At 42.9% G+C, this 24,370-nt stretch overlaps 1 protein-coding gene across 1 annotated transcript in view; it reads right to left on the bottom strand.

Moving 5' to 3' along the window:
* fasn (fatty acid synthase) overlaps positions 1–24,370 on the bottom strand; it is a 53,342-nt gene that overhangs the window by 15,572 nt on the left and 13,400 nt on the right. The window contains 28 exon segments of the mRNA XM_071535633.1: positions 241–360; positions 467–645; positions 1,786–1,936; positions 2,067–2,270; positions 2,360–2,514; positions 3,330–3,445; positions 4,522–4,686; positions 5,403–5,798; positions 7,313–7,629; positions 8,479–8,682; positions 9,589–9,640; positions 9,642–9,772; positions 10,311–10,496; positions 10,769–10,849; positions 10,959–11,015; positions 11,018–11,149; positions 11,328–11,443; positions 11,445–11,501; positions 12,327–12,442; positions 13,955–14,158; positions 15,823–15,957; positions 16,066–16,160; positions 17,431–17,620; positions 19,458–19,645; positions 20,835–21,303; positions 21,446–21,580; positions 21,673–21,788; positions 24,131–24,253. Of these exon segments, the coding sequence (XP_071391734.1) occupies positions 241–360; positions 467–645; positions 1,786–1,936; positions 2,067–2,270; positions 2,360–2,514; positions 3,330–3,445; positions 4,522–4,686; positions 5,403–5,798; positions 7,313–7,629; positions 8,479–8,682; positions 9,589–9,640; positions 9,642–9,772; positions 10,311–10,496; positions 10,769–10,849; positions 10,959–11,015; positions 11,018–11,149; positions 11,328–11,443; positions 11,445–11,501; positions 12,327–12,442; positions 13,955–14,158; positions 15,823–15,957; positions 16,066–16,160; positions 17,431–17,620; positions 19,458–19,645; positions 20,835–21,303; positions 21,446–21,580; positions 21,673–21,788; positions 24,131–24,253 (4,590 nt within the window).

Genomic DNA, 24,370 nt, shown 5'->3' with positions numbered 1-24,370 from the left:
TCAACCCAATTGGCAGATTTTGTTTTAAGAAAATAAGATTAATACTAGATGCAATGTTTTTCTTTCAAATGGTGAATACCCCGTTAAGAATATGTTGGATTTGTGTGAAACGCAGTGTGTTTGAATATGACCCGCTGCTATAGGACAGATTGGAAAGATGTGGGAGAATATTAATGCCTCTGAGCGGGAGAATATGAATGCCTCTGAGTGTGTGTGTGTGTGTGTGTGTGTGTGTCTGACCTTTGCCCTGTGTGTGTAGCAGGACGTGCTGCTCGAAGGAGGCGTCTCTGGAGTTGGCGAAGGACTCGGCCGTGAGCTGAGGGAATCTCTGCTGCAGGTAGGCCCGCTTCTCTGCCGAGCCTGGCGTGAAAAGAGACAGTTAAAGGACTTGTTTCCCGGAGGATATCGTCCCGAAAACCTCTTTAACTCCATAAAAATACATGATGTCTGAGTGCTGAGTACTAACCGACTGTCGTGAAGACTTTGCATTTCTTGCTGAGCGCGATGGCGATGGCGGCCTGGCCCACGCCCCCAGACCCCGAGTGGACGAGGACGCTCTCCCCGGGGCGGAGCCGGCCGCGGACCACCAGGGAGTAGTAGGCCGTGGCGTAGACCACCGGCACCGAGGCCGCCTGCTCCAGAGTCCTGCGCGGGGACACGGGTGTGGAGGCCATCGGTAATAGGGATGGGACACGATATATATGGCGATACAAAAATGTGACAATGCGTATCGTGGGGGGGGCAGAAATCAATACAGGACATAATGTAACTATCGTTTATGCTGTTTTGGATGGTACAGGAAAGAAAGCTCTTAGGCTTAAAGTATTAGGACATTTTTGGACAGAGATAAAGCATAAAAAAACATATTCTGTACCAAATTATCTTTGCATTTTTGCACACTGTATTTAGGAAAGATTGATTTTGAGTATAGATGAGTACTCATTTGGCATTTTGATATCTGCTTGTAAAAAAGCTCTTACCAGACGTTGGTTGCTTCCTGACCCCCCCCCCCCACCACAATACAGGAGTGGATAGACTTGGTAAATGAAATATATCTAATGGAAAAAATTACTTTTTCACTGTGTCTACAAAAAAATACATTTATTAAATTCTGGTCGACATGGGTCTCTTATGGCCAGATTTTATGGAAGTGACAAATGAATAATCTGTTTTTGTTTGTATATACAAAATTTGTGGAAACCTCTCCCAACTCTATATAGACACGCCTAGCTTTCTCAGCCTGTACAAAGTTCTAGAAACCTACAATTGTTGTAATAAATAAAAAAATTTCGAAGGATTTCAGGAAGGAAAGAGGAAAATTGTTCATGTGCATAATGATACAATTCAACTGTGTAAAACCTCTGCTTATCAATATCTCTACTGGATTGATGTAGGTCTCTGGTAATTTAAATCCCTGTTATCCCCAAGGAAACTATCTATCTAACTATCTGTTATAGTTTCCTTATCCCTAAATAAAGAATAAAAAAAAAGAAGAAAAAAAAAGAAACAACCGGCTCAGCAGTTCACACGCTGAATTATATGAGCAAACATAACACAAACAAACAAATATCACTTCAGATATAGGATAGATTTTGATATTTGGGCCCCAGCTGGCGTCCCTTTCTTTCCAGGCAGAGCCACCGGCTGATCTTTTGGCCCGCAGGAATCCCTGACCATGAATCTCTCTTAACTCCCTGAGTAAACTAGTCGTGGATCTGGCTCCAAATCCGCAGCACTAACCCCCCCCACCCCCCCCACCCCCAAGGCTTCCCGGCTGTCACTGACCAGCTGGAGGGGACGTCCCAGAGGAAGCGCTTGTCGGCGTCCACGCACGTCGCCAGGCCCTTGGCCGGCAGCAGCCCCATCACGCGCCGGCCGCTGGGGTCGCGGCCCGAGAACTCCATACCCAGCATGCACTGCTGCAGGGCCAGGTCGCCTATACGGGGGGGGTCGAAAGAAGAACGGGGAGTGAGGGTTAGTCGGGTAAACAGTAAGCCACAACGAGGAAGTGATGTAGACTAATTCGAAAATTCAGAAGCATTATTAGCCAAACCCCTCCTTTGTACCTGGAATGGCGTCCGGCGGCAGCTTGCCGGTGGCCAGCATGATGTCTCTGAAGTTCAGGGAGCTGTAGTAGACCTGGCACAGCTGCACGTCGGGGCTGGCGGCCGCGAAGTGGCGGAGCGGCGAGGCGATCCAGCGCAGGGAGGACAGGTCGCCGCGGGTCAACACGTTGACGTAGGCCTGCTCCGTCTGCTCCTCGCTCAGAGCTGAGGAAAGCAAAAAAAACAAAAAAAAATAATTTCGAAAGGCACTTGAAATACAAAGAATTTGAATAAATATGTGGATGTTTTCATACCCTGAGTGATGAGCTGGTGCCTGAAGACGCCCCAGTGTCCGTCTCGGAACACGTTCATCACCAGGTCGCCCTCCAGCGCCGACCGCATGGAGTTGTGGGCCGGCTGGAGGGTTGGCGCCGCCGAGGACTCGTTGAGGTTGGATACAAACGCACAGCTGGTGAGACGGGGAGGAGAAACGATGAGGATACAGTACAACATCCGGCCCACCGGCCTCATGTAGAGAGCATACGGAAGAGGATTAGGGCCACGTGTGAAAAATGTATTTGAGTTCTGAGTTTAATGTCAGAATTCTGAGATTCAAGTCAGAATTCTACTGGGGGTAGGACTGGGTGGTGGGGTGGATTGGGAGGATGAGTAGGAGAGACCAGGGGGTTGGGAAAGGGGAGGGCGGTTTTATATTTTGTATATTATATGATGATCTTGTATTATGTATACCAGAACCTTTTGAAAATTCAATAAAGAGATGTTTAAAAAAAAAGAAGTCAGAATTCTGAGTTTAATGTCAGAATTATGAGAATAATAAACATCTCTTTATTGAATTTTCATTTTTACTCATCCTCCCAATCCACCCCACCACCCAGTCCTACCCCCAGTAGAATTCTGACTTTAATCTCAGAATTCTGACATTAAACTCAGAACTCAAATACATTTTTCACATGTGGCCCTAATTCACACTCCTTGTCCTGAGAATAAAGTCCTGAGAATAAAGTCAGAATTCTGAGAAAAAAGTCAGAATTCTGACATTAAACTCAGAACTCAAATACATTTTTCACATTGCCCTAATCCTCTTCCGTAAGAGCACATACCCACATACTAGAACTTAATTTATGCAAACCTTACTGAGATGGAAGGCGTTAGGGAGAACCTCTGAGATATTCTATATACTGTAATTATTCTATATACTGTAATTATTTAATTGGTCAGACGTAAACTGTAAACTGTGTGTGTGTGTGTGTGTGTGTGCCCTACCGTATGCGGTTACCGCCGGGCTCCTGGCGTAGACAGTTGACCATCCCCACCACTCCGCAGTGAGCCTGAGAGGCAGTCAGCCAGACCGGAGCGTCTGAGGACTCAGCCAGCATCGCCTAGAGACCAACGGATCAACACTGTGATGAATACGGTCACACTTAAAGGATTCAATTCACAGGGACACGGCACCTCGAAGGTGTCTTGCTTCTGTACTTCAACATCAACAACAACAACGTACTTGTTGAAATGAGGACTTTCAAGACACCGTTGGACATTTTTATAGCAGTGGTGGACATATAGGCAGTGCAGGGCCCCGTGACAGAGGCCCATGTCATCAGAGGTTTGATTCTCTTTTTTTTTTATAATTGGGGTGGGGAGTAAGCTATTTGGTGTGATAATCAGAATGTTATATGTAGGCCCTGGATATATATATCTCTATAGGCATGTGCAAAGGCTGCTCAGGTTTGTTGAACCAATTGAAACAAATTTCTCTTCCGTGTTGCGCTATTCATTAAGATCCTGTGTGTAATTCTGAACAGATTTCTGTCATTCAAATTTCTCTGTAATCCGCAAAGTCTGATTGTTAATTCCTTGTGTCAATTATGTTTTTATCACCAGTCAATCAAAGGTTATCATTTGAAATGTAAGTGTGGGGTTTTCTCTGCCTACGGCTCCACTCGCTTTGTGAGTCCTTTGCGAGAGGAAGTAGGCTGTTCAGTAAGATCCCGCACAGATTTTTGTCATTCAAACAACTCAGAATTAGTTTACTTATAAACAGCCAACTTACTAAGAAAATTTTGGTTTTAACCCGGGCTCGGGCTCATAAATGCAGCCAATACAGAATGTGCACAGGCTCGGGTCGGGCTTGTCTTTTTGGGCCCGATCTAAGGTCTGCATGTCATTAGAGAAAATGGAAAAGCTCACAACTGTTATTACACCAAGTGGAGGATTTTGCACAACGCAAGGCATGTCGGACGCCATTAAAATAGGTGATTACAAGTGCTTTTCCGAGGGGATTTGGGATTTCTAATGGGCTGCTGTGCCAGAGTATTAGAATTGAGTTGGATCCCTGCCTCTCCTGTCTCATTGTGGTTTTGATATGATGTGGGCAAAGCCATTGTTTAATGGATACAGCAAATACTCAAAAGCACAAACACACACACACACACACACAGAAGCACGCCGGACCCACCTTGAGCTTGTCGACCCACTGGTACTTGGCGGCGTCCACGGGGAGGAAGACGGGCGGCTTGCTGGGTAACCGGCGGCGACACAGGAACAGCACCGAGCCGTAGAAGGACTTCTTGACGGCCACCAGGTTGAGCGAGGCCTCCGAGAAGACCGTCTCCCACTCCGCCTGGAGACCGTAATATCAGCAAAAACATCACCTCCCACTCGCACCTTAAAATGTGTTGTTGACCCCCCCACCCCACCCCCCTCGCTTGGAGCTGCCGGCTCTGGAGGTGTTAAAATAAATGCAGACCGGGTACAGCGAGTTGTTTTTAAAACCGGAGATGCACTTTCTGGGACTTGGACTACTTGTGTTGTTTGAGAGATAAGAGGAAATTTCCAATAAGGTTTGGCCGAAATGGGTTTTTTCGATGGCTTACGCTGATACCAATATGTTTGGATTGAAGGCTCCGATATGAATTAGCTTTCAATTTAACCGATTTTCACGGCAAAAAATTCAAAGAAAATACTCCAAAAAAGTATTTTCCCCCGGAACTTTGTTTTCTTGTCGGGGTGGAAAAGCCTCTGAAGCAGCATTTAGACCATCATGGGACACTAAAACTCTCCACTGAAACCCAGGAGGAGGAGGAGGAGGAGGAGGAGAAATAATTCATGCATCAGGTTAAGAGCTTTCCATAGACGACCAGTGTAGTATTTCTCAATTCTTCAATAAGTATTTAATCAAGCTGCATCGTATCCATCATCAGGGGAGGAACACATTAACTGGACGATATCTGATGTTTAATAAAAGGCCAGTATCGACCCCATATATGTCAGACTGATACATGAGTATAAGGCTATTTTTCCATCATGGGGATCAATACTCTCTAACCCTCCACTGACCTGTGTGAGCAGTCCTTGCTGGCCGCCGCTCTGCGAGGTGCCGGAGAGGAAGGCCACCGTCTCCCCCAGGGTCTCCCCCTTCAGCAGGGCGTGGAGGAGGACGAAGCCGCCCTCCTTGGCCCCGGACGCCAGGTTGGCCACCAGGGGGCCGGCCGCCGTCCTCAGCGGGCCCCAGGCGTGGTTGCAGAGCACCAGGTCCGCCGCCGGCCCGCCGGGAGCCGGGCCCGTCGCGGGGTCCCACTGGGCCGAGGCCACGCCCAGCTCCTCCAGGGCGGCCTGGTGCGGGGCCAGGAGGTCGGGGGAGGCGGCGGCGGCGGTGTAGTCCAGACGCAGCGTGGGCTGGATGTTGAGGAGGGACACGGCGCGGTGGAAGAGCCGGCCGTCGCTGGAGAGCGCCTGGGGGGGGGGGGGGGGGGAGGAAGTAGAATCAGAGAGTGAAGTTAAAGCATTAGTCTGGTTTCTCCATCTTTTTCCATCATACCCGGGAATTATAGTTTTTGATTTTTCCTGAGTTTTCAAATTTTATTTAATTTTCAGTTTAGTTTTAATTCGTTTTCTGTGTGGCCTTGGTAGTTTTAGTTCAAATTTCTTTGTTAACACTTTATAATAACCATCATTAATAAATGGTAAATTGATAGTTAATTAAACTTTAGTTAATAGTTATTTTACTGTTAACAAACAATCAACAATCATTAATAATGTTTACTAATTATTAGTAATGCTATAATTTATGTTATTTTATCATTTGTTTGTGTAATATAAAATCATTTGTTTATAAATGATATATTGTATCATGGCTTTTTAGCCTTTTTACCGTCTCTTATCAGCTATGATACAATATATCATTTATAAACAAAAGATTTTATATTACACAAACTAATGATAAAATAACAAATTATAGCATTACTAATAATTAGTAAACATTATTAATGATCATTTCATTGTTTGTTAACAGTAAAATAACTATTAACTAAAGTTTAATTAACTATCAATTTACCATTTATTAATGATGGTTATTATAAAGTGTTACCATTTCTTTTTTCTCAGTCCTAATTTTAGTATTTTAGAAGTATTTTTTAATGATAGAAGTTCAGAACAGGTATTTTGTCTGTGTGTGCAACAGGTATTGTGTTTGTAAATTTTCATTTTTCAATATATCCTCAACTAACTTAAAGTTGGGACCACTTCAAAATTCTCTTATTTATTATTCTTATATTTATTATTTATTTATTTTAGTTTAGTTTTACAAGCAGACATGATTTTTGTTCACTCTCATATGTAGTTCATGTATTTTCACATGTATTTACTTAATACATTGGTAACACTTCACAATAAGGGTCACTAAGTTAAGGGTTAGTTAATGCTTAATAAGCACTAACTAACCCTTAATTAACAGTTAACTAATGTGTAATTTACTAACGGTGTTCATGTTAACTAAGGTACTAATTTATATATTATTTAATAGTTTATAAAGATGACTATTAAATAATGTATAAATTAATACCTAAGTTAACATGAACACCATTAGTAAATGATTACCAGACACATTAGTTAACTGTTAATTAAGGGTTAGTTAATGCTTATTAAGCATTAACTTAGTGACCCTTATTGTAAAGTGTTACCAATACATTCTAGTGCTATAATGGTCATTTGCATTTTGTATAATACCCCCATTTGCTCTATTCTTATTCTTTTTTTTCTATTATTTTCTATAATACCTTTTTGTGCTCAGTTGTGTTTATATTTAAAATCGGACCATTTATATTCAATTTTTCAAGCAGGATCTTAGGATTCCATTACTATTTGCTGCTGCATCAACCCACTTTCCCTGAGGGGGGGGGTCATTAAAGTTTCATGTTGTTTTGGAAACCGGAGAGGGAGAGCGCTCAGGGGTCATTCTGCGGTCTTACCTCCAGCACTTTGATCTTGCCCGGCGCGGCGTTCTCCGTGGCCGTGTCCAGGCAGTGTCTCAGGGCCGGGCCGTCCAGCAGGCCCTGCAGCAGGCCGTCCTGCAGCAGGCACACCCGCTCCTTCTCCACCGTCTGCTCCAGCTCCGAGCGCAGGTTGCCGTTCAGCTCCAGGCCGCAGAGCAGGGCCAGCAGGCGCACCAGGCCCGGCTCGGAGGGCTCCGGGCTGGGCAGGGGGCAGTCGGACACCCCTTGCAGCCCGGGGATGGAGAGCTTGACGCCCTGGGGGGCTAGCTTGCGCTGCAGCTTGTGGATCAGACCTGGGCGGAGGGCGCGGGACGGAAAGTGTGAGTGATCGACCTTTTTGCCCTCTTACAATCATCGGGTCAGAGACTTATCAGGCTGCTTTGAACTGGAGAAACTTAAATTCAGCTCCCGTGAAAAAACCTGAATGTTTTTATGTGACCTGGTTTCCTTTCTGGGCTTACTTTGAGCGTGTCAACCCGTGAGCCCCCTTTTTTTTTTTCTTTTTTTTTTTCTTCCCCCATTCTACACTCTCCCACTTTTGCCACCCTATACCTACAGTCATATACCTCTAGATGTGATGTGAGATTCTCTGGATGTGATGTGAGACTCTTTTGGTGTTTTATTTTGTATTATTTTATATATATATATTTTGGGGTTTGTAAACAATCCGAATGGTGTTGTGTATTTTTTTTGCTTTGGTGATTGTTGTGTGCTCTTATGTTGTTTATTGCCTTGTCAAATAACAAAAATCAATAAGCATAATTTCCCTTTGTCAACATTGTTAAACACCTACATCTTCTAGAACAGATGACCTGTGGGTGAAAAACGGTGGGACAAAATGGTGTGTTTATTTAGCCAATGAGATTATTGTATGTATCGTGCAATATTTTATTTTAAAGTAGGCAAATTTGCCTTGATTTATTGATCACCCCGTGACCTCATATTTGTTTGCTTTTTTTTATTTTTTTGTTTCTTGTTTTCTTTTTGCTTGTTGTCCTTATACTGTGAAAAATGTTCAGAAATAAAAAGTAAAAAAAAAAAAAAAAAACATAATTTCCAAAAAAAAAAAAAAAAAAGTGTGAATGATCAGTGTCTTGAATGTGATGCAATACACTATTAGGACCATAGGTTTAGGCGTTCACCTTTGCAGAGCCTGAGCTGCTCCACCAGCTTCTCATTGGCTGTCAGGCAGTCCGTCTCCACGTAGGGGACGAACACGAACTCCTCCAGGGTGGGGGGGCTCTGCTGCTGCTGGCGTCGGGGGGCCACGGTGGCGTGCAGGCCGCAGATCTGGACCCCGCCGGCGGCGATGTTGTCAAGGCAACGGTTGACGTGGACGTCCACGGCTGAGGGGACGAAAGGGGACGAAAGTTAGATGCGGAGTTAGGAGAGTGACGAAAAGTTTCACCGAGTTGAATCCAAGACCGAGAATAAAATCTACAAATTATGATCAATTTTGCTGCTGAAATGAACTAGAATGACCGGTATACTGGTTTGACTTTCATTACAAATCAATGAGCAAGACAGTGCGGTCTGCCTCTGATATGATGGATATGATGTAGTTTGATTGATTACATATTCATTGCAGAATTCATCAAAACTACACTGGTTGTCTTTGGGAAGCCATTAACCTGAACAGATTCTAATGCAATATTTTGATTCTGTATGCATGAATATGTTTAATATTATTAGACGCAGAAACTCATGGACCTTATTATGTTTAACTTGCAATTTTTAAGACATTTCAACTGAGTATTTAAAACATCTGTGAGTTATAGGGCTGCAACTAACGATTATTTTCATTGTCGATTAATCTGTCGATTATTTTCTCGATTCATCGATTAGTTGTTTGGTCTATAAAATGTCAGAAAATGGTGAAAAATGTGGATCAGTGTTTCCCAAAGCCCAAGATGACGTCCTCAAATGTCTTGTTTTGTCCACAACCCAAAGATATTCAGTTTACTGTCATAGAGGAGTAAAGAAACCAGAAAATATTCACATTTAAGAAGCTGGAATCAGAGAATTTTTACTTATTTTTCAAAAAATTACTCAAACCGATTAATCGATTATCAAAATAGTTGCCGATTAATTTAATAGTTGACAACTAATCGATTAATCGATTAATCGTTGCAGCTCTAGTGAGTTAATCAGCATTTCTGCACCTTTTACCGTTCCAAACACAGGGAGACAATCGTGAAAACCGGGCTCTGTGTGCGTATGTAGATTTCTGTATAAAACGATAACACACACACACCTTGCTTTCCCCTCGGCGTACTCGGAGACCTTCTCCAGGTGGAGGGCGGGGGTCCACGCACACGGAGCGGATCCTGGTGGGCAGACGCAGGCTGCGGCCCGACAGCCCGACCACGATCATCTGCAGCATGGTGTCCAGGAAGGTCACCCAGTTCCCGCTCCACTGCAGCTTCCCACTGTCACCTGAGGGTAAAAATGCCGAGACGTTTCCATGACTTTCAATAACTAAGTTTGGAGCGCTACCACGACCTAAAAATGCTCTTCCTTCCTGGTTTGTTAATACAGGGCGCCAGCTGTTACCTTGTGACTGTTACCTGAAACCTGGATTTTGTGCCGTGAAAATAATGCAATTCAATGATGCGCTTATTTCTATCCGTGAACTAAGAAATAGTGTTTTCATTTTCATCCACAAAAATCAAAAGCCACAAACTCAGTTTCAGAATGAAGTGTTGTTTCTGCATTTTGTGGACGAAATTCACGAGATAACAAGTTATATATATGTTAATGTTATTTTTCTTTCAGTTTCTTCCACTCCGCCTGGGCTGAAAACTGCCGGCTATGAGAGAAGCTGGAAAATACATTCTACTGTGTTCTTGTAAAGTGACCCATATATTATTATATTCTTATAGATATTCCCCAGAGAATTAATTAGATTCTCAGACTTTCCCGTTCTGGTATATGCCTCTCAAAATTCCTATACTATGGCGTGCCTGCCCCTTACCTGCATTGTTGGACTCCAAGATGCCCTGGAAGGTCTTCCCGTAGTCGTAACCGCGGAGGCGCAGCTCCTTGTAGACGTCATGGGCCGTGAGCTTCATCTTGGGGTCGCCGTCGTCCTTGGCGACCGGCTTGCCCATCTGAGCGTGGAACGAATCCAAGGCCGCGTCCTCCAGGATGCTCACCTTACCTGGGAAAGGAAGGAGTGATGGTGTGAGACCGGCTGGAGGACCACAAAGGGGGATGTTCTCAAGTCTTTATTTACTTAACACACACAGAAAAACATAAGATCCTCCAATATGTCCAATATGTTTTGGGATTGTTGTGAGGAGAGATGCTGAAGACAATATAGGCTTTTCTGACTGTATTATCATTCCAGTATTTTCTAGATGTTTCTGTTTCTCTCTATAGGGAAAATGTGACTTTGTCGTTTATACTGCTATAGCGACTGTGAGCACCTACCACTGACAGCCAGGTTGCCGTTCTCCGAAACCTCAAACTTGTTGGTGGCGGGCATGAGACGCACCTCCAACTGGACCGAGCCTGAGAGACGCACAGACGGAGAAAGAGAAAGAAAAAGAGAGAGAGACGATCGATGATACGTCTACATGAACGATCCTCCTCTTATCAGCTTATCTTATCCTGTGCTCACCGGTCTTGGGCAGGATGGTGGCCCTGTGGATGGTGACGTCCTCGAAGGCCACGGGGTCGTTTCCATGACGACCCCCAGGCTCCTCATCAGGGTGCGCCAGGCCAGCACCAGGTAGCCGGTGGCCGGGTAGAGGACGCGCCCGTCGATGCAGTGGCCGATCATGTAGTAGTCCGGAGATTCTGGGTTTATGTCTGTGAGGTCAGGGAAGAGTCGGATTAGATGTTGTTTATATGGAGCGACTTCAAAGCAACAACTAGGAGGAGTTCACATGTTCAGACTCCTTTGAAGTATTTCAGTATTTTCTAGTAGGACGCTCATATTTACCATATATCCCAATAATTGCTTTTTTCATCCGCATGCGTTTCTTACCGATGTTGTAGACGGTGGCCGACGTGGATCCTCCCGAGCCGCAAGGGAAGTCCTCCGCCTTGGGGACGTCCCAGGTCTGGGCGTGGTCCCACTGCACCAGGGGGAGATCAGAGGGTGCCGCGGGGCACCGGGTACTTCACCGTCGGGCACAGGCCGTTACTGTCCACGTTGACGCTGCGGAGAGGAGGACAACGTTAGCGATCCGAAACCACTTCCGAGATTTAGAAATCAGGGGCCGGTTGCACAAAACACCTTAAGTTAAGATTTTCCTTAAAGTCTGAGTTAAGGTTTCCTTAAAATGTTCACTTAAGTATTTAAGGTTTTCTCCTTATCTTGGTCTTATACTTAAGGAGTCCCCTTAAAGTTAGTTAAACCGTTGCACAAAAGACCTTAGCAACCAAAGTAAGGAAAAAAAACTTAAGGTACCTCTGACTCTATCTTAACCTCAACATGGCCGAGTTTATGACGATAAATGAAGAAGTTGTGGTATTTTTTTTGGACCTCTTGGATGAACCTCTTCACCAGACTTCTTGAATTAATTTTCGTTGCAATTTCCTCCCACATTCGTTGTTTTCTCTTTGCTGTTATTTGCGGATCAAATTCACTTTTTAGCATGTGCTTTCTTTTATTGTATTCCTCCAGACGTATAATCTTTTCCTCCTCTGACCAATTTGGTGTTCTTGTCTTCTTTTCTTCTGCCATTTTTTTTACTATCTATAGGCCGACTTTGTGAGACGATAACAGGTATCACAAGCGCAAGTGCAAGCAAACAAACGGTCTCCATGGAAACTGTAGAATTTTACCGCTGTAAAATCTCTTTCGATGCAGTAAATGCCTTAACGTTTTTCCTTTTAAGGGATTCTGTGCAACGCCCTTAAGTAAGTCCCTCAGCCTAAGGAGAAATTAAGCCTTAAGTGTCATACTGAAGGAGAAAACTTGACCATAACAGTCTCTCTCAAGTCCACTGATGTGCTGTAATGAACGCAGGCAGGCACTGACCCGTTCATGTAGACTTTGCCGATGTGTGAGAGGAAGAACTCGAGGTTGTTGGCGTGGCCTCTCTTCATCAGGGGCAGAATGGAGCAAGTGGTCTTCAGGCTGCGCTTCAGGATCGCCTATGTGTGTGTGTGTGTGTGTGTGTATGGGGGTAGAAGAAAGAAAGTATGTGATTAGATACACCCTGGAAAATAATGAGAGTATCCTAGTTTTTATTTTCATTTTTGGTGACATCTTTGGTGCTAAGCCTCGTTGCTGTGGTGTTTCTGCACTGCACTTCCCAGAGGTCACCTGTCCATCAAAGAGTGTGTCCAGTGCTGTGACAAAGACGGTAAATATTTTAAGAGAGGCTTGCCTTCCAGGTAACACTAGCAACCCGCTGTACCGTGTGCAACAGCATCTCAATGGAAAAACCATGGTTAAATGTTGTGTTTGAGTCTCAAATAGGCTGAAGCTGTTTTTTCTAGTCAAGAATGTCCCTTATTGTGCAGATGTATACTGTTTTTTGTTATTTTTTTATTCTTGGGGCTTAAATTTCATTTGAACTGGCATTAAAAAAGGTCTTAAAAAGTTTTACATTTAGAGAAATCTGCAGTCATCCTGTTTATGGTTTGTTTTTCCTCCAGGGCTCCTCCACATTTTCAATTAAAAATTTCCATACTTTTTCCCAGACTTTGATTTGTTTTGAAGATGTTGTCTGGTGTTCAATATGATTTACGCAGATAGACATCTTGCCCCTGCTAACTAGGTCATATCACTGTATAGATGAAGATTGTTCTTCACAGCGACAAATATCAGAATATGTGAGATGATTGGCAGGGTTCCTACACGGTTTCCATTTTAAAACTCCATATTTTTCCCAGACCCTATGTTCTTGACCGGATTTGATTTTGGTGGGTATTTAATATAATGCATGCTGACAGCGGCTGGGTAATAAGAGCGTCCCTCTATCTGAACATTATTCTTCACATCAACAAAAACTGTGGAATCAAAGTGGCTCTACAACAACATAAAAGTATATATCCATACTTTCCCAGACATTTTTTTCAAATTCCCAAACTATTCAAGACCTGGAAATGATCAAATTTATTTTTAATACTTTTCCAGACTTTCCAGACCTGTGTAGGAACCCTGTTCCTCAGAAATAAAAAGGGATTTTTTTCAATCATAATTGTCTTAATTCAGATTTTCCATGAACCCAGTATCGTGTCTCGAACCAGACCACTATACTTTTACATCCCTGTTGTTAACACATCTGATTTGCACACTAGCTAATGAGTTTAGTAGTAGCTACCATTAGTAGTGGTTAGTAGTTGCATGTTAACAGCTGACTCTTCTCAAGCTCCAACTCTTCATGTTTTGGAGTAGAGACTAGGGCTAAAGACAAGACAGTTTACTGTGTCACAGTAACCTACATTTGGAAACAAATCCACCTTATCACACTATTCACTTTTACTGAGAACATTACTGAATGGATCTACAGCCACACCACAAGCTTTTTTCAGGTATCTCTATTTTTTTTAAGCTGCTGTTATACATTTAGAAATACACTCCAAATACAGTCAATCTAATCGAAGCAGAAATATCAAATCTCTTGCTGAGCACGAATGTCCCAGCATGCACGTCGGTACCTGCAGCAGAGCGTGCGGGGCTATCTCCACCACCACGGCGTTGTCGGGCACCAGGCTCAGGCCCTCCTGGAACAGCACCGGGCTGACCAGGTTGTTGACGTGGTAGTCGGCCGAGCTGTACAGCGCCAGGGGGGAGTCCCAGTCCGACTGGGGGATGCTGGTGCTCACCCAGCGGGGCGAGCGCTGCTGGGGCTCCTTGATCACCTGTGCAGAGAGGGAGAGACCATGACAAATATGGGTGAGACGGGCTTGAAACTTTACCGATCCGCCTGGAGAAACGGAGAGAATAGCTTTGGAAAATAGGGGGATATCATATCATAACATAACGCAGCCAGCAATTTAGATCATCATGTTAGATCAATATGTTAAGAAGAAGTCAGTGGGTCTACTGGGACATTCCATACTATTTGGCAGCCTTTCTTAACCTTTGCTGAGGATATGGAGGCTGACAGCATGATAATGTAACCAATTTTTCTGCCATTTCATTCTATTTGTGTTATTTATTTTCCTTCTGTGGATGTCTGGCTATGTATAGTGTTTATATGCGTTTGTCTGGTATTTGGGGGGGTGGTGGGTGGGGGATTCGATTAAGTTTCCTTTTCTTTTTCTGTTGGACCTGTTTGGATCTGTGATATAATGTGAAAAATTACAATAAAAAGACCCTGATCAAAAAATATGTTAAGAAGAAAAGTATGAATGAAGAGTAGCAGAAGATACTGTTTATATACATGATGTTAAAACATGTAGGGCTGGGCGATATGGTTGAAATCAATATCATGATATCAGGATTTTTCTCGATATCGATATATATCACGATATGGTTCATGTATGCAAAATCACGTTAAATAATACGAATGGTGATGTTAGGTGTGATGTCAAACAAAACAGAAATATTCAAATAATATTCCTAACATACCTCATTTTATGAGAGTTTTTAAGTAAAATTTGCTTGTCGTCATCAATTCAGACAGGAGAAATGTGTGTCAGGATATTAAAATATCTTCATATCATCACGATATGATTCCACTGAAAGACGATAAACGATAATATTGAATTATTGCCCAGCCCTAAAAACATGCATCATATTCACATTAGCAGGTCTACAGGAGACCGTACATATGCAAAAAAACAAAAACAAACAAAAAACCCCCCAAAACTATACCTTATCCAATACTGTATATTCAATTTGCAGATGTGGGATATATGGGAAATTAAAGAAGACGTAGAGAGATAATCAAACAAATAAACAGATAAATGAATAAATTAAATTAAATTCTTATCACAGAAAATTAGTTGGGATATGCGGAGGAGGTTTTGAAAGGTCAATGGGTTACTCTGCATCTCCATCTCTATCAAGTAAGGGCATGTTTGGAGCGGTTTATTATTTATTTCATTTGGCCAGGTGAGAACGATGCCAGTTGAACTTGGGTGGTGCCACCGACACCTGTAACAAGAGAAGAAGAGGACGGAGGAGTGGAAACAACCCCGAAAACACAAAGGGTTTATGGGTAGAAGGAGACGGGCGTTGACATCGGATAGCCTGCGGCTCCTCCTGGTTGGAAAAGCCTGGCGTAACCAAATGAAGTCCGGACTGACGCTCTTATGCAGCTATTTCTTCGTGTGTTCTTAACTGGTACGAACACCACAGAAGAAGAGTGAAATCAAGCCCTTGTTCACATATACCTGGGCGGGGTGAATGAACCAAACACAAAAAACCTTTCTACTATGGTTCAGAGCAAAGTTTAGAAGCGGTTGAAAATGAGGCCCTACTAGACCTAGAGGGAAATTGGGATTGCGTTTCCCAGTCTTACCAGCAGGTGTCAGTGTAACACCAGGGGCTCAGAACTCCACTGCTCAGAGGTACGTACCTTCTTGAGGGCGGCCAGCAGGGCCGGGGCGATGGAGGCCATGTAGTAGGAGTGGAAGGCCACGCCGGCGCTGCGCACCTCCTTCGCGAACACGCCGGTCTCCTTCAGCTCGGCCACGAACTTGCTCACGGCCGCCTGCGGGAAACACACACGGCAAAACTCCTCTATAGCTGTACGATAGGAAGTAAGGGACTTTGAGGAATTTGATGGGATAGAAGGCAGGGGGGGGGGGGGGGGTTTCACCTGAGGGCCGGAGATGGTGACGGTGTCCTCGGCGTTGTGGCAGGCGGGGACGACTCCCGCGGGACACTGGGCCTTACACTCCTCCCAGGTCAGCCCTGCAGCATTGGGGTTGCAGGGAAAAGTGTGTTGTGTCGTGTGTCTTTCTTGTAGAGATGGGATTCTTATCTAGATTGTTCTCTAATTCAAGTTTGTTAAACACTACTAAGTTTCATTCCAAAGTGAGATATCTTAACCCTCATCCTACCGACTGGGGTATACCCGCAGACCCCAGAGCTATACTTTCTGTCATATCTCACAGGTGCTTTATTCTATCATTCCAATTTTTCATGACTTTGTCGATCAATTTGTTCCTAATGACTTCATATCATTGTTTTCTGTTTCTGTTTTAATTCGTGCTTTTTAAAAATACCAATGTATTAGGGTTCTGGGGGACCCCAGTCAAAAGCACCCAATTCCGCCTATGCAGTTTTAATAGATGGAACTATTTATTGAGTTCATGTTTGCCATGGGTCCTAATTTAAAGTATCACACACTATCAGGGGGGGTAGGGGCCCTCTGTCAGTCACTTTGAAGGAGACAGACACAGATGCAGCAGACGCAGATTTCCTCATGTGCTCTGTGACGACCCTACATTTTTTTCAGATGACATTAATTACATAACTAGTAATGTTTTGAGAAGAAATAAGTTAACATTTTGCTATGATGGTTGTTTCTTACAGTGGTTTATTCTTGGAGTCCCCAGGGAGCCCAGTCGGTAGTCCTTGTATGTTTAATATGTTGGTAGGATGAAGGTTAAAGCCACAGTAAATTGAAATCTATGATTTCTACACACACACATACAGATATACACAAGTATCATTCCTGTAACCCAGTTGCCATGGAGGCAAAAGAGTCTGCAGGTTTTCATTCCAACCAAACACTACAGCAGTTCATTTCATGGATTAGTTCTTCTGGTTGAAGGTATTTTATTTAGTGAAGTTGGCTGGAATGAAAACGTCTTGGGCCTCGATGGCACATGGTTGAGAACCAATAAATACTGTGAAGTAGTCACACACGTCCAAAAACCTCCAAGGCAGGTGCTGGACCAATAGAAGACCGCATGAAAGAAAGAGGAAGGTCCGCACACTGTAGCTCTCCTAGTTCTTTCAATTAAACATCCCACATGTGACGTTTCAAGCTACTGCTCTTCCTCAGACATAAACAAGTATATACAAAGATGCCATCTATAAATACACAGTACTCTCTGGTCACATGATCAAGTGACCAGAGGGTACTGTGTATTTAAAGATGGCCTCTTTGTATATACTTGTTTATGTCTGAAGAAGAGCAGTAAGATGCTTGAGAACCACACACCCCGGCCCTTACCGACTGCAGCCATGCCTCCAGCAGGAAGGTTGGCCTCCTTGATGCAGCGGCCTCTCCAGTAGGCGGCCAGGATGGCCTCGCTGTGGCTGAGCGAGCCGTCGGCGTAGCCGCAGGCCAGCTCTCCTACAGAGTGGCCCACGATGCCGTCGGGCTGCAGGCCCAGCGTAGTCAGCAGGTCGATCTGGGCTATCTGCATGGGGAGAGACGGAGAACGCGGCTGAAGTTGCTTTCGTTCCTTTTTTTTTTTTTTTTTTACACTGGTGCCATGTTGTGGAACAGCTTTCCGTTACACATCATGTTTTTAAATATGAGAGGGGCTTATAGAAGTCAGGTTAGGACTTTTTTATGGAACAGGGTAATAGATTTATAATGAAATCTGCAATGACGTTGTTACTTGTTTTTCTGATGTGGGAGTTATTTTTTATCTTTTAAATTGTGGTGATGTGTTTTTGGTTTTTCAGGATTGTGTTTGTTTAGTTTTTATGTTCAATGTCTTGTGCTTCCTTGTGTTTTCTTTGTGTTTTGACATCTTGGGACCATGTTGGAAATAAGTGTTTTCACTTTAACATGTTATCCTTTGGATTTTTTGTTTTGTTTTTGTCTGCTAATCCATAAATAAAATCAATCAATCAATCAATTCCTGATTTGTGTCTGTTTCTATATATGCATTCTTCTTTGGCATTAGAGTAGAGGAAATTTAAAATTTGCTACATGTAGAATTTTTGAACATCAATGTATCAAATGAATCAATACCTTGGTATAATAACTGTAAACAAATGAGACCATTATGGAGAAGATTGGTAGCCTCTGTCTCACATCAGTGGTATTGATAGTGCTAGTGGTTCTCAAATGTAAGATTTACTATTTGATGTGATGGTCTCGCTTGCTTGCAGCAATTATACTCAAAAATGTCATAATGATTCATAGATGCTACACAAAGCACCTTTAAAGATCCCCATGGGGAAATTGGGTCACAGCAGCAGGTAATAAGATACAGCAAAGAAATAGGATACCAATAAAAATAGAGCAAATGGGGTTACTAATGTTATAGTGGCCGAATCTGGACACATACTCACTGATATACAATTTCATATTAAGCTTCTCAAATAGGAAGCTATTTTAAAAAAATTGCACAATAAGACTGGAAACTGCATCAAAGTATGTGTCCGAGGTTTGGCCACTGTTACATTTAACATGATGCAACTAATATTTTCAGCACGAGCGCATATTAAGTTAAAGTATATGAATTTTCAGCATATATGCACGGTGATCACAATGACAGCAGCAGAACATACTGAAAATAATAGCATAAAATAAAATGATTTGAAAATATGGAAAAATGTATATGATGAGATATAAGCGATTACTGTGGAGGGTTTTAAGGGCCGAAACTAAATATATAAATACATAAATAATTATATAATTAAATGCTTAAATAAATGAATAAATATATAATTAAATAATAAAATGCTTAAATAAATGAATAAATAAATAATTATGTGATTTCATGATTTAAAAAAATTATAAATAGATAAATACATGTGTGACTAAATGAATAAGTAAATAAATAAATTAATATAAGAATGAATAAATAAATATACAAATGTGTAAATATATAAATATATATATAAATGAATAAATAAATAAATAAATAAATAAATACACAAATAAATGTAACATTTATATATTTAATGTCTCATTTAATTTGTGATTTATTTATTTATGGTGACAATTAAGCATTAAATCACATAATTATTTATTTATTTAAGCATTTTATTATATAATTATATATTTATTAAGCATTAAATTATATAATTATTTATTTATTAATATTTAAGCATTTTATTATATAATTATATATTTATTCATTTATTTAAGCATTTAATTCTATAATTATTTATGTATTTATATATTTAGTTTCGGCCCTTAAAACCCTCCACACATTACAGGTAAATGCAGGTTCCCATAATCCATTCATGTATTAAAATGGGTCAACACAGTAACAGCTGATGGCGTCTCTGCTCTACCTGTATGGCGGCGAGGCCCACGAAGGCGTGCACGGTGTCCTCGAAGGTGGACTCGTCGGCCTCCGTGAGCAGGCGGGACACCACCAGGCCGGTGTCCTTCAGGGCCGCGTCCGAGCGCAGGATGGACTGCCTGAACTCGGGCAGCTGCATCATGCTGCGGCCCATACCGGCCCACTGGGTGCCCATACCTGGTGGGGGGGGGGGGGGACACAACATCAGTCCCTTCAAAATCTCAATACATTAATCACTTGATTCACAGTGGACCTGAAAGACGCTGGAGTATCGGCAGTCACAAAGTGGATTCAAGATGTCAAGGATTATTATTGTTAGAGCAGGATGATATCTGTAGTGGGGTTCAACTGATATGTTTTTTTTTAAATATTTTTAGATTGAAGCTGTTTTGTGTTGAAATTCAATCTGAAGTTCGAAAGTGTGTGTGACATTTAGCAGGTGGTGTTATTGTAACCTAGATATAGTGGCCTCATTTAGGTGACACCTGAGCAGGGATAAGAGTGACTTCATGTATTTTGGGGTCACAGAAAGTGATAGGCCTAATCTGACCTGAGTATTACAGTTTTTCCCCATGATTTCTTTTCTCAGCATTGTGGAAAAGCCTCTGATTTATGCCATCATGCATTTAGGCCATCATGGGACACTAAAGCTCTCCACTGAAACTCAGGATGATGATGATAAAGAAGAGGAAGAAGAAGAAAACAGAAAATATTCATGCATACTTGTGGGAAACACGATCAAACTGTTGCATTACAATCAATGTATATTCCATCAATACTCCATCAGTGGAGTATTGATGGAATATACGGAAAATATGTAATCATTCAAACTGTATTATATCCATCATATCAGAGGTGGATGACACTGACTGGATCAGATTTTTAATAAAAGGCCAACCTATATATCAGTCTAACCCTAATCCTGTGTATATCATATATCAGTGATTCTCAACTTTTTTCATATTAAGTACTAATATAATATATATATATAGTCCACATTTGGGCCACAGACCCCCATTTGATGAGATTTTGTCTCTCAGAAGCAAATCTGAGAATATTTTTTATCTGATTTTGTCCAGAATTCCATGACTATCTGTGTGTAGGAAGGGAGATAACAGTGAAACTATTATCATTCTTCTACATTCTCAAATTGTCTTAACTTCTTATAAATCAAATAATGGTGAAGTTTAACAATTCATCAATTTGCTGGGGACCCCCCTGGAAACCCCCTGGTGGTCCCCAGCCCCCACGTTGAGAACCACTGTCATATATCATTGAAGTGGCTGCTATGCAAGGCTTCCTCTGCTCAAGCCATCCATCCCTCCTGCCTCCCTCCCTCCCTGCCTCCAGCCCCGCAGACTCTCACCTGAACAGATGTACCAGAGTGGCCTGGGACTGGCCTGCGCCTGCTGCACCTCCGTGACGTCACTCTGAGAGCCAATCAGAGTGTAGCCTCGGTAGGGCATGCTGGCGGTGGGCACCGGCGACACCCCGTTCAGCAGGGACAGGAAGCCGTCGTCTCCGGAGAGTTCCTTCCCCCTGTCGAGCAGGGCGTTGACCGCCTCCTCCGTGCGCCCGCAGGCCTGGAGCACCCTGGGGACCGTCCGGGGCGTCTCGGCGGGTTTCTGAACGCCACCGCTGCCGGGCGGGCGGAGGATCACGTGGACGTTGGAGCCCCCGAAACCGAAGGAGTTGACGCCCACGATGCCGCCGCGGACGGGCACGGGCCGGTCCACGACGCGGACCCGGCCGTCGGTCAGGGCGGGGATGTCGGGGTTGGGGCTGTTGAAGTGCAGGTTCGGGGCCCAGACCCCTCGCTCCAGGGACAGCACCACCTGTCGGGATCATAGTGAGATCGCAGTTGGATCATAGTTGGATCATAGTGAGGCTGATTTGGAGCGACGTGCCGCGAGGAAGTTCACAGCGGTAGAGAGGACGGGAGGGATTTCTGCGGGTCTTAACACAAGTCAGTCTCACCTTGGCGAGCGCGGCCAGACCGGAGGCGGGCTCTGGGTGGCCCATGTTGGACTTGGTGGAGCCGATGAGCAGGGGCTCTCGCTTCGACTGACAGAAGACGCTGACGATGCCGTTGACTTCTTGCGGGTCGCCGACCTGGAAGTAGAAAAAAAAAAAGAGTAGAGGTCAGACTGGACCTCTACAGCCACTTTCCTTCTTACTGTAACTAAACGGATGTGTGCGCTCACCTTGGTCCCGGTGCCATGGGCTTCGATGTACTCCACCTGCTCCGGGGTGATGTTGGCCTCCTGGTAGAGAGACCGAACCAGCCTCTGCTGCATCTCACCCGATGGAAACGTCACACCTGAGGGAGGGGGGGACGGGGAGCGGAAGGGGACAAACCAAAACGATATTTGCATAACTGTTAGTTCACCGACATTTTTGGCTATGCTCACACCGCACACCTTCATGCTCGATACCCATATCCAATACTAATATGAACTGACTGAGATGTTCTCCTGCTTGTTTTGAACACATCAGTTAGTATGAGCCACTGAGTTTTGACTTGTCAATACATGAAAACAGTGTGGGGGTATAATATGCTGATGGTGGCATAATAGACATGAGAGTGCAATGAGGCCTGTGGTAAATCCTACAGCTGATATTTATAGCATGGGGGGTCATGGCCTCTTACGCAGCTTCTCATTCCCCAACGCCTGCCACTGTTTCACATAGGAAAGGTCACTTGCTTCCATCCACTGACACAGCCCAGTGCTGTGTCAGTGGATGTGTGTGTGTGTGTGTGTGGGAGTTTTGACAAGCCAGACAGTAGATATATTTGTGGCCGGCAATAAGGAGGAGAGTCAGGTGCAAACATAAATATGGGTAACAGCTTTCCAACCTTCAATACTTAACTGTGAGAGCATAAACATGCGTCCCAACAAATCTTATTGGACCCCAAGCTTTTTTCTGTTTGGTTTATATCCAAAGAAACATAATTATAGTAAAAATGAACAAACATTTATAGATCTCTGCTTGCTTAACGCCAAAAAATGTATTGCACCGTTATGGAAAACTGTTCACAGACCAAGCACTAATCAATGGATAAGATGGATGTTATCAAGCCTTCCATTAGAAAGGATAACTTGCATATTAAAGGCTAAACAGCGTATATTTGAGAATATATGGATGCCCTTCATTAATTATGTTAAGGACTTAGATTTAACAGATGAAGATACAGAATGCCAATTTTTTTAAAATAGTTTTTCTTCTAAATACTTGTTATATTTTGTATCTATTGCAATTAATATACTCCATTTTGTTTAGATTACCATTTGTTAAAACAGGAGGAACATTCTTGTTGTTTTTTTTGTTTTGTTTTGTTTTGTGTTAATGCAGCAATGTTGTATTTTATATTATATGAATGTAACAGGCTGTATTTCCTGGTGTTGAAAATTTAAATAAAAATATTGTGGAAAAAAAAGTAAAAAAAAAAAAATAAAAATGCGTCCCGTATCCGGATTGAGTCTGGAGATGATTCGGCTGGATTGCATTTACACCTGACATGAAAATGCAGATGGGGAAGGGGAGGGGTGAGGGGGGGGGGGTAGTCATATCACACTCCAGACACTCTCCCCTCACCATCCATGTCTGTTTATAAACCGGTGCTGCACCGGCGGCCAAGTGTGTGAAGGTTGACTAGAGGAAAGGTCGATGAGGGTGCGTGCCCTTACGGCGGTGTGTGTGTGTGTGTGTGTGTGTGTGTGTGTGTGTGTGTGTGTGTTTATAAGAGGAAACACGACTCTCCGTTACACCCCTCTGCGTATTAATCTGTATTTCAAAGGGCCGGGGCGGCTGCCTGGGTGTAATGAAGGAGATTAGCCTCAAACAGCTAAATGAGCCGTTACAGGAGGAAAAAGGGGATTTGTTTCCTTGATAGGAGGTCACAGCGGGTCGGTAAAAGATCCTGAAACTGTTTTAGAAGCTTAGGTAAAGAAGTCTGGAACAGCAACTCATGCATTATATACACATCTGCATGTTATGTACTTATGTTATGTACAGCTTATGTATATCATGCGTTCATATTTCATTCTCATATTTGCATATTGTACATATTTCTCATATTTTCCATTCATTTTTCTTTGTTTATGTCGTACTGCTGTCATGCTGTACATTTTTTCATATTCTTTAATTCATATAATTTTACTAATAGTATTGTAATTATTGGCTGTCATGTGGTAACACTTTACAATAAGGGTCACTAAGTTAAGGGTTAACTAATGTGTAATTTACTAATGGTGTTCATGTTAACTAAGGTATTAATTTATACATGATTTAATAGTTTATAAAGATAACTATTAAATAATGTATAAATTAATACCTTAGTTAACATGAACACCATTAGTAAATGATTACCAGACACATTAGTTAACTGTTAATTAAGGGTTAGTTAATGTTTTTTAAGCATTAACTAACCCTTAACTTAGTGACCCTTATTGTAAAGTGTTACCAGTTATGTTTAATACCTCCCGTTTGCTCTATTTCTATTCATATGCCATTATATCTCTTTGCTGTATCCTAATTATTTGCTGCAACAACCACCCAATTTCCCTGTGGGGGATCATAATATTTCATCTAATCTTACATGGCTGTCATTTCTCTCAGTGTGCACAGATCTGGACTAGGTGCTGAGTGGTCCTTGCTCACCCTGCTCCTTGTATCCATCTGTGTTGTTGCCGGCGTTGACCACTGTGGCGTAGACCCTCTTCGCCGCGGACCGCCTGGTCAGCAGCACGGCCACCGCCGCCTCGGAGCGGCAGTACCCGTTTCCTGGGGAACGGAATCGGAAAAATGGGCTTCAGCGATTGAAAAAGATAAACAAATAGCGACAATGTCATAGTAAAAAAAATAGGATAAAAGACATCACATAAAAGAAATACGTTTTAA

Source organism: Centroberyx affinis, unplaced genomic scaffold, assembly GCF_046629955.1.
Source record: "Centroberyx affinis isolate AG114_WGS23_722 - 3 ecotype Tasmania unplaced genomic scaffold, CSIRO-AGI_Caff_v1 ptg002745l_1, whole genome shotgun sequence".
NCBI classification, from domain to species: Eukaryota; Metazoa; Chordata; class Actinopteri; order Beryciformes; family Berycidae; genus Centroberyx; species Centroberyx affinis.
The sequence above is the reverse complement of the archived record's forward strand: the minus strand, read 5'-3'. Positions and strand labels throughout refer to the sequence as shown.